Source organism: Rhamphochromis longiceps, linkage group LG14 (genome assembly GCF_057381845.1).
Source record: "Rhamphochromis longiceps isolate RC_006_pf linkage group LG14, R_longiceps_female_GT1.1, whole genome shotgun sequence".
NCBI lineage: Eukaryota > Metazoa > Chordata > Actinopteri > Cichliformes > Cichlidae > Rhamphochromis > Rhamphochromis longiceps.
The window spans coordinates 33,896,386-33,907,100 of record NC_140570.1 but is presented as its reverse complement, the minus strand read 5'-3'; the positions used below and the strand labels follow the sequence as shown (position 1 = coordinate 33,907,100).

General features: G+C 43.9%; 1 protein-coding gene across 1 annotated transcript; it reads right to left on the bottom strand.

Moving 5' to 3' along the window:
- Nucleotides 1-1,231: 1,231 nt before the first annotated feature.
- Nucleotides 1,232-10,715, bottom strand: nek3 (NIMA related kinase 3). The gene is made up of 13 exons (XM_085380219.1): nucleotides 10,392-10,715; nucleotides 9,970-10,063; nucleotides 9,760-9,857; nucleotides 9,594-9,677; nucleotides 5,662-5,729; nucleotides 5,494-5,580; nucleotides 3,348-3,402; nucleotides 3,069-3,278; nucleotides 2,758-2,872; nucleotides 2,453-2,620; nucleotides 2,246-2,365; nucleotides 2,034-2,151; nucleotides 1,232-1,816 (listed from the first exon to the last, which is right to left on the bottom strand). Exons 1-13 carry the CDS (start codon nucleotides 10,521-10,523, stop codon nucleotides 1,750-1,752), a joined length of 1,416 nt encoding a protein of 471 aa, XP_085236345.1. The 5' UTR covers nucleotides 10,524-10,715; the 3' UTR covers nucleotides 1,232-1,749.

Sequence of the window (10,715 nt, the reverse complement as noted above, 5' to 3'; positions counted from 1 at the left end):
GGGGCGGTCTGCCTCTCCCCACCGCAGGGAAAAGGGTAACACCACCTGGGTCTGGGTGCAATTCCCCCCTCCAGGGGCAAGGGTACCTAGACCCGGTTTGTAGAGTACGCTTGGGGAGTGTGATTGTGTGTACAGCGTCTCTTTATGTCTGTCTCCACGTTGGTTGAGTGTGGAGTGAGTGCATATGAGAGCATGAGGGTGGGAATGGATGTTTGTGTCTGTGTGTGCCTGTATGTCTGTGTCTATATGTCAGGTTGGGTATCAGACGCCACCTCTCTGGGGACACCTCAGGCCCTCCAAGGTTTGGAGGCCTATCTCCACCCACCACCACTTCCCCTGCCGGTGGCGGACTCCCTCAGGTGTCGGTGTGTTGGTGGTTCTTTGTGTCTGGGGGTGGGCGTCCGGGTACACACCGGCTCACTCCTTGGCGGCCGCTTGTCGGGGCCTGGGGCCTGGGGCTCGCTCGGGCCCCCTTTGGAGGTGGGGTGCCCCCGGCCTCTCGGCCTGGGGCTCGGTCACTCAGGCGCAGCTGGGGGCCGGCGGAGCTCACGGGCGCATCACTGCAACTCCCCCTGACTTCTGCTCCGCGGCTGCTGGGCGAGCCCTCATCTGGGACTCTCCTCAGCTCTTACTGGAACAGTGGCGCGGCTGCCCCTCTGTTGGTCTTCCATGGTCTCTTGTGTTCTGGGGGCCTCTGGATGTCTGGAGTTTTGATCTCCTCCATACCCGCTTCACACCCTGGAGGACGGGGCTGTGGCCCCCCCACACTCCCTAGCAGATCATTACATGGAGAAACCTCTGGAATGCAAGCATGCTGATCCACACAGGTATGCACACATGGGTATTCACAGACGCGGACTAAAGCTTTCTTGGCTGCTGCCTCAAAGCACACTGTGCGCTGTCTATCTTGCGTGCTGCACAATATCGTTTATTATTTAGTAAATATTGATATCTATGACTAGCTAGTTTATTGTGATGGTGCTTTGTTTTCTCTATTATTATGTTGCTCTTTGTTGTTTGCTGTCTCCTCTGTTTGTTTTTTTTGTTGTTTGTTTTTTTTTTTTCTCCATACAGGTGACCCAGGAGTTCTTTTTTTTTTTCTCTCTCTTCCCCCCCCTTCTCACCGTCTCTTCTCCCCTTTGGTTTTCTTTCTTTCTCTCCCCCTCTTTCTCTCATTCATTCCCCCTGTCCTATTTATTTAAAAAAAAAAAAAAAAAAAAAAAAAAAGACAAAGGATGAACTGAAGCTCTGCCATCACGTAATGTCGCATACTGCTGTTTCTGATGTCATTTAGAAAAAAAAAAAAAGAAAAAAAAAAAACCAACAAAGCAGCTGAAAATACCAGATATGTGGTTTGTTTAGTCACAAGAATAAAAGCCATATAACAGCAACAAGATGTTTAGTCTGCTTTTGATATCGCAAAAGAAACAGACTTCAAAAGGTGCAGGCGGGCTCAAATTGGTGCGACTGCATGGAGACATAACCTTTCTGACTCTAATATTTCCTGTTTTCCGAACAAGCCAAACAGAAGCTTCCCAGTGGCCTCAAATTGCAAGGAATGTTTATCACTGCTAACCTGAGGCGAACACAACTTATTAAACAGAGCACACAAAACTTCTAAACATCTTTATGTGCACAAGGTTTTCTGACAGCAAGCTGAAAAATAAACACAGTTAAAATTTTAGTGTGTTGTTGCAGCATTTAAAAGTTAACCTTTCCTTTTTTACAGGCTCAGAAGGAAAAAAGGTCTTAGTGTTCCAAAAATATTTTCTCAGCTTCATCCATCCAGTCACATGGAGATTCCTCTTCAAAGTCCCTGCAGTGAGAGGACCAACAAAGTCAACACAATTTAAGAACTATACTTTCATTCAGTATCCTTCCCATTTCAGTCTTTTTCTCACCCTGTTCACATTAAAATCAATTAAAACACTGCTGTAACTATTTCCCTTTATGTCCAGATGCTGTACAACATCATCTAATATGCTCTGCATTAATGCTGGGATATTAAACAACAATATGTCAGGGTTACTTACGTGTCTTCATCATCAGAGCGTGGCTGCAGTCGGTCCTCGTCTATAACCAGCTCTTGTTCGGGCCCATCCGTGTCATCACCCTGAGGATGGGAGAGTGGTCCCAACAGAGGGTCTTCACCTGAACAACACCACAATGATGAACACATTAAAGATTTCAGTTGGGCTATCTACAGCTTATATTGAGATAAGAGTCTGCTCACAGATCAGCAGACCTCTGTTTATTATGAAGGTGCTGGAGGCTTTGCTCAGCTGAGCCTTCTCCAGCAGACTCAGAAGCCTCTCAGGAGGATTCCTTTCCCATCGTCTTCTCTGCCTGCTGTCCTCTGGCTCCCCTGCAACAGAATGCTTTGGTTTGGCATTTCAGTCTCCGCCGCTTATTTTTGCACCTTTCAGGAAATGAAATTCTGCTGCTACCATACCTTCATGAGTAGAACTTGTGAAGGTCCAGCCAGTTGATGTCACGCTGTCAGATGAAACCAGACTGGCATTAGCTAACACCTGCAGCACGGTGTCTGATGGCTCAGTAGACCACTGCTTTCGAGGGGCGGGGTCTCTGCTTTCGAAGCAGCTTTTTGATAAGTCCATACCTGATTTAAAGGGTTATTTAGGACATATTTTGATGACAAACCATACAGTCTTAAGAACAAATTCAGTAATGTAACCCTGCCAGCAGTGCAACAGTAGATCATTTTCTTCAACATAACATTGTTAGCTTTGACTCCACCTTCAGATGTTGATGTTTTTATTAAACTCTTCTCTCCCAGAAGACGAGCCACATTCTTTCCCCCCTCTCTGTTCCATCGACCTGTATGCCTCGCCTGCTCCTCCCTCTCTGAGGCCTGTAAAAGATTCAAAACACCGCCCTGAATCAAATGCACAGCACGAGCTCTGCGGCCATCTGAACAAACAAAGGGTCCACATTGGATTACCACAGCTGGCAAAGTTGCGTAAGAGTTTAAATTCTCATGCTACCATTAGGTCAAAACAGCAAGTGACTGTGATGAATGTGCAGCCCTAAAATCAGGTTCAACATACTGATTTTCCCTGGGAGGGCAGGTGTGTACGCAAGAGTTTAGAAACCCTGTGAGAGGTCAGGATGGTGTGCAGGGACGGTCTGTCTTTCGGGTTTGTCTTGAACATCTGCTTGACCAAGTATTGCAACTCATAAGGAAGATGACTGGGGAGGGGAGGGTATGCACCCCGGCACACCTTAAGAATCAGACTCTTCCAGCTGGATGCCTGGAACTGGACACAGGAGAAAAGCGTGAAGACACAACAAACCACACTGTGCATGAAGTGTGGAGGAGGGAGTACCGGGTGTCGCAGGGTGCAGAGCTCGTACAGGACGCAGCCTAGAGACCACACATCACTGCAGAACACACAAAGGGAGAAATGGTTATTCATTCACACCAGACATTTCATCATGTACTGGCAGAGTCAGAGAGAACTGGTTAACCCATGCATGAGTTACACAATCACTGCTGAGCCCCTTTAGTCAGAGAACTCAAACTAAATCAGAGACTGAAAATAACATGTAAATGTATGCTGTCAGGGAAAAAAAAGCCTGCAGAGAGACTCTAAGCCGGGGGTTCTCAAAGTTTTAATGACTTAGTCCCACTTTAAGAAGCCAGAATATGACTTAACTTTTAGTTAGTCTTTGCACTGTCTCTCTACAGAGGATGACAGTGTTTTATGTTGCTATTTCTTCATTTTATTCAGTCACTTTTTGTTCTGGTACATAGTTGTTATTCATGTATTACTCAAGTGAGTGTTACAGTGCTTGATGCTAGCTGTATACGTCAGTGTTAGGAATGTTCAGTCGGCTATGATGGCAAGAACAGAAGAGTTGGGTTTGAAAAGAGATGATCCCTTGGTATCATTCTGCCCTGCTCTATCGTAACACGACATGAAGTGTGGCTGAATGAAATGTGCAGCGGCAGACTCGAGGGCCACTCGAGGGCTAGCACTTGGTGATCCAAGTCCTTTAAGATCTCTGGATATTTTTGTAGTGCAGATTTCACACATACTTTCAATAACTACTGTAGGCATTCCAATGAACTATAATTATCACATACAGTAATTCCGCATATACGCACAAATATGTACACACACTCTGCAGGTGCTCTACTGTCACCATAGTTTGACCAGATTTGGTTCTGGCATGTCCCTTTTTAAAAATAAAAACCACACAGTTGGTTAAACAGATGTATTATTTGTATGTACAGTCATGGCACAAAGTTGATTTTTCAGATTTTCTTTAGATTATTTTTACATGTTTTTTTTGATATTGTGAATAACACAAGGGTTCTGTGAGATTCAAAACATTTTTATTGGCAAACAAATAAAAATTTAGTATGGGCAGTGACAGCACTGCCAACAATTTTTGCACACAACTGTAGACTATTCTAGCATAGGTTCCTGTTTCTTTTCTCATCGATCTAGTTACTATTAATCCGTATTCACAAATTTTATTCATGTAGAAAACATGCCCAGAAACTCTTGTTAGCACATTTTAGTCAATTCATACACTCACCGGCTATTTTAGTGGGTACATGACGGCCTGCTGAAAACGGGAATCAAAATGGGGAAGAAAGGAGATTTAAATGTAAATGTGGCACGTTAGCGCCAGACAGACTATACTGTATATTTTAAAAACTGCTGATCTGCTGGGATTTTTCTGACACAACTACCTCTGGGTTTACAGAGAATAGTCAGAAAAAAGAGAAAATATCTAGCAAGCATAATTTCCTTGGGTCAGAATGACTTATTGATGCCAGAGGTCAGAGGAGAATGGCCAGACTGCTTTGAGCTGATAGGAAGGCAACAGTAAATCAAATAATCACTTACTACAACCAAAGTATGCTGAACAGGATCTCTGAACGTGCAAAATGTTGAACATGAAAATGCTGCGCCACAGCAGGAGAATAAATACACCGAGTGCCACTCTTGTCAGCAAAAAACAGGAAACCGAGGCCACAATTCACACCAAAATTGAACAACATAGATTAGGAAAATATTGTGCGGTCTTACAAGTCTCAATTTCTGCTGCCACATTCGGATGGCATGATCTGAATCTGGCATGAGCAGCATGAAAACATGCTAATCTCCTGTTCAGCAGCATGCTGAGCAGGAGATTTGCAGCACAGGTGTTCAGTTGGCAAATCTGCAGCAACTGTGTTGCTATAATGTTAATATGGACAAAAACTTTGAGAAACCCTCCACCCTCCTATTGAATTAAAGCAGTTCTGAGGGTAAAAGGGGTTTTAACCCAGTCATAGCAAGCTGTACCTAATGAAGTGGTTGGTGAGTGTATATTTACATTTCTGCTTTTAACATTTCTTGTTACAATGGCACACATTTTCTAAGCACAGACACTGATCTATGGAGAAGAAACATAATTTCATCTTTATATTGTTTAATATAAACCGGAGGATCCAGCCGAACGCTCACAGTAGCATACCTCTTATTGTTGTACGGCTTATTGTCCCAGATTTCTGGTGCCACATAATACGGAGTTCCAACATATGCATGAGCGTAAGCCTTCGAGCTGGAACAAATTTACAATCAAATTTAAAATCGACAAACTCAACATTAACTTTAAAAAGCTGAACAGCATCAGGTTCTTTACCTGTTCAAAATACAGGCTGAGCCAAAGTCTCCAAGCTTGACTGTCCCATTATCGGTCAGGAAAATGTTCTGGGTGAGGATGAAAGATAAGTGATGATTTAACATGACACAAGCTATAAGTACAGCCAATTATGGCAAAATGAGATTATATCACATAGATGGGTTGTAATGTTTCTGATCTGGATCAGCAGTTTCATTTTTGTTCATTTCATTCAACACACAACCAAGCAAAATGATTCCGATTTGGATTCAATTGTGCTTGCCTGACATGAAATTCACTGATCCACACCACCGGGATATACAGCAATGACATTGGAATGTCATTCGGGCTGGAGAAGTGTACTCAGATGGTAACAAAGACTGGGAAGGTAGTCAGAATTGAGGGAATCACACTACCAGATGGCAACACTGCAGACATAGAGGACAGCTACAAGTATCTGGGGATCCCACAGGCAAATGTTTATCCATGAAGAGGCTGCTAGGAAAGCTGCAACCATGAAGTACCCGCAGAGAGTCAGGCAAGTCCTGAGAAATCAGCTGAACAATAAGAACAAGATCCGGGCTATCAACACCTACGCTCCGCCCGTGAGCAGGTACCTTGCTGGGATAATAACCTGGCCAAAGGAGAAGATAGAAGCCACTGACATCAAAACCAGGAAGCTCCCCACCATGCATGGAGGATTCACCCCAAGTCCAGCACCCTGAGGCTATACGCTAAGCGGAAGGAAGGAGGCCGGGGAATGGTGAGTGTCAGTACCACAATCCAGGATGAGACAATGAACATCCACAAATACATCAGGAAGATGGCCCCAACTCACCGCGTGCTCAGTGAATACCAGGCAGCAGAAACCCAAGAAAAGGAGGAAGAAGAGGAACCACCATGGAAGGATAGGCCCCTGCACGGTATGTACCAGAGGCAGATAGAGGAAGTGGCTGACATCGAGAAGTCCTACAAGTGGCTGAACAAAGCTGGACTGAAAGCAGCACAGAGGCACTAATCATGGCAGCACAGGAACAAGCTCTGAGCACAAGATCCATAGAGGCTGGGGTCTATCACACCAGGCAAGACCCCAGGTGCAGGCTGTGTAAAGATGCCTCTGAGACAATCCAGCACATAACAGCAGGGTGCAAGATGCTAGTAGCCTGCTGCAATAGATGTAGGCTGCCGGGGGATTCCCATGATGCATTGAGTTTTTCCTTTCCAGTCACCTTTCTCACTCACTATGTATTAATAGCAGTGTTGGGACTAACGCGTTATTAAGTAACGCGTTACAGTAACTACGTTATTATTGTGGTAACGAGCACGGTAACTAGTTATTATGCCAAAATCAGGAACGCGTTACTCGTTACTGGGATTTAGATAGGGTCGTTACTCGTTACTTCGTGTGGTGGCATCGCGGAGTTTCCACAGATTCAGTAACATTAGCAAGTGGTGGAGGCCAGCAGGTGGAGGATGGAAAAGGGACGCAGAAGGAAAAGAGACCCGAGGCGGCCGCCGGTCCAAGTGTGAACTGAACTTCAGGTAAGAAGTTATGACCTGCAGTCTCTCTGGGTCAGATATAAACCAAGTTTAGGTGGAGTTTATTTTCGTTATTCTGACTTTTTCCGTACTGCGTGCTAGCTAGCATGACGGAGTTTCTACACAGCTGGGTGGTGCTATGAAGTTAATGATGTTGAACCTTATTTTGTTCATAAGTTATTAGAGTTGCCAACCGTCCAGTCTGGTATTCAGAGAAAATATTACGCGTTTCTTATTGAGGTGAAAAGGAACAGTTTGTCCCGTAATTCAGCTACAATGAAAAAGGCACAAAGCTGGAGTTATTCTGTGTCTTTACGCTGCACAGCTGCCTCTTCTTCTCTCATTCTCCCCCCTCCCTCTCCCGTTTCTACTTCAGTCATGAAAACTGATCAATGATCAGCTGATCGGCTTTTCTCTCTTGTTTGTTTATCGCCCACTTTGCGCCGAAAGAGGAAACCAGCGGATGTCGCGCTAAACAACAGCAGCACGTTTAAGCTTGATCAGCTGCTGTTAGAATTTATTTAATATTAATTTCTAGTATCAGCTGTTGTTTGCTGGAGCCACAGCTGTAAAAAAAAAAGCTGCTGGTCATGATATGGTTTGGTTATCTGGTGAGAGGGAAACATGAAGATGAAACCAGGAGATGTCCTTACTGAAGCATCAGAGCTGAGCAGGTGATGGAGAAACAGGTTTACCTTTTAGGTGACATGAATGAGTTGAAGGGAAGTTATGAACTGTTTCTGAGAGACAAATAACCCCAGGATCCTTTTTTAGGTAGCTGACAGCTGGTAACTGTGCAGGTGCGGATCTAGCAAAGTGTGGCCAAGGGGGCATGTAGGGCATTAACAGGGAATGGGGGGCACAAAGAAATACTTTTCTTTCTTATTCTCATTTAAAATGTCTAGCTTTTAAAAAATAATTATCTGAATCTTACAACAAACGATTGATAGATTGATGCATATATACCATCAAAACAGTGTACATCACTGTCACAACAGTGTTTGTTTTCATTCAAAGGCTTTATGATTTTTCCTATAATGGTGGGCCAGTCTCTAGTCAAAATGCCCGGGCCAATTTTCTTTCCCAGTCCAGCCCTGTATGCAGCTCATCTGCAGTCTGGTGTTACCTACATCTTCCTATTCAGAAGGCAGAATTTCTGAGTTCTGAGTACAATCGAAAGCACCACGACTGCAGTTTTTGTGTTGGATGTAAAAGGCGCACATGACTCTGTGACGTAGGCTAGAATCATGGCAGCAGTCAATGACGGTCCAGGCGTGGGATTTCTCTCGTGGAAATATGCACGTTATCATATCCTTTCTATTGGTAGGTGGCACAGTGCACTTGTGGCAAGTAAGCAAGCTAGAAGACTGGCAAAGTTATGGAAGAAACACATTAACAAGAGAATTCTGAGTAAAACCAAAGTTACTTTCCCTAGTAACTAATTACTTTGAAAGTAACGAGTAACTTGAAGTAACTGAGTTACTTTTGAGAGAAGTAACTAGTAATGTAACTAAGTTACTATTTTAAAGTAACTTACCCAACACTGATTAATAGACCTCTCTGCATTGAATCATATCTGTTATTAACCTCTGTCTCTCTTCCACAGCATGTCTTTATCCTGTCTTCCTTCTCTCACCCCAACCGGTCGCAGCAGATGGCCGCCCCTCCCTGAGACTGGTTCTGCCGGAGGTTTCTTCCTGTTAAAAGGGAGTTTTTCCTTCCCACTGTCGCCAAAGTGCTTGCTCATAGGGGGTCATATGATTGTTGGGTTTTTCTCTGTATCTATGAAGCGCCTTGAGGCGACTTTTGTTGTGATTTGGCGCTATATAAATAAAATTGAATTGAAATTGAATAGTATACAGAAACATCTGTGCCGAATATGGCCTGGAAGTTCCGAGGTCAAAATCAGACACGCCCCCTAGGGCGAGCTAAGATCCTGTGGGACTTCCAGATACAGACGGACAAAATGGCAGTAACATCAGGAAGAAGGAACACAAGAAGCTAGAGAAGTAGCACGGGGTCAGAGAAGAGCTCAAGAAGATGAGAAGGGTGAAGGTAACAGTGGTGCAAGTGGTAATCGGAGGACTAGGTGCAGTGACTCCTAAGCACAGTCACTGTCTATAGGTCTGTTGCATATTTTTTACACACTGGGCTAAAATATGCTGATCATGGATACCTTTTTTTAAGATGTAATTTAGCTGAAATCTGGAATTACAGAGCTGAATTTGTTCAGTAAATGCTACCGAGTGACATGAGTGTTCAAACTGAGAGAACTGAGAGAACAAACATAGGAAATCTGATTCTTCTCTCTATGTTGAAGGCAGGTTTGACCTGAATGAACCAGAAGACACATTCATTAATGTACCCTGAACAAAGTAAAATGCATAAGCTAGAAAACCTAGACGTGACTGTACCTTGGATTTCAGATCTCTGTGCAGAACTCGCTGATCATGGATATGCTTTGCACCTGCGCACATTTCAGCGAACCACTTCAAGATCTGAAAAAAGAATTTAAAAACCCAATGAAACACAAGTAGGGAAGGGTAATTGTGATCATGAGTGCAGGAAGTCAGGACGTACATTATCAACACTGAACTGGTTTGACTTCTGTTGCTTAATCCTCTGGAGCAGATCTCCTCCGCTGCAGTACTCCATAACAATCCACAGGAGTTCATCAGCTAAACAAACACAATCACACATGCTATTTTGAAATCCAAACAATCGTAACTGTATGCTCATAAAAGGTTTGCAATGACTTTTAAAGCGAGTGATATTCGTGTGTACGATTACCCTCGAATGCCTCCCTGAAAGCCACAATATTAGGATGTTTCATTCTGGACAGCAGGATGGCTTCCCTCCTCGAATTCTCCAGTTTGGACTGATTCTATAAAAATGCAAATGCAAACATGATTGTATTCCATACAGCGCGAAACAAAACAAACAAAGGCAGGCTGACAACAAACAGCTTCCATGTCTCAGTGTAAGCAGCAATCTGGCAGGTTATCAGCAAGGCGCAAAAAACGAAACTAAACTCAAATAAAATAAAAAATTTCCATATCCGACCCCAGGCTGCAACATCACGCCTGGAATTCCAACAAGTCTTATTTTACTTGAATGTTTTATAATCATCACAGTTTCGGGGGAAGATTTGAATCAGACTGATCCGTTTGCTCCAAACAGGTGAGGACATTCCCTCCTTTCCTTGCACATACCTTTGGCAGCTGAATCTCCTTCACCACATATTTTTCCTGACTGCTTTTACACCGCACTAACACGGCCCGGCCAAACGAGCCTTCACCGATCACTTTAACAAGTGAGTATTTCTCCATCGATCTTCTCCACATAAAAGACAAAGAGGGAAAGAGAAAGAGCACACTGGGGGAAATAACTACAGCGGGATGAGCCGATGGAGCCGACCCTTCACATCACTGCTTTTTTTTAAGCCGCGTGTGATCGTACAGGGATTTTTTTTTTACAATACATACAGAAGAATACCGTCCCAAAATAACCTCCACCTAGACTAGTGCGGTTTATCT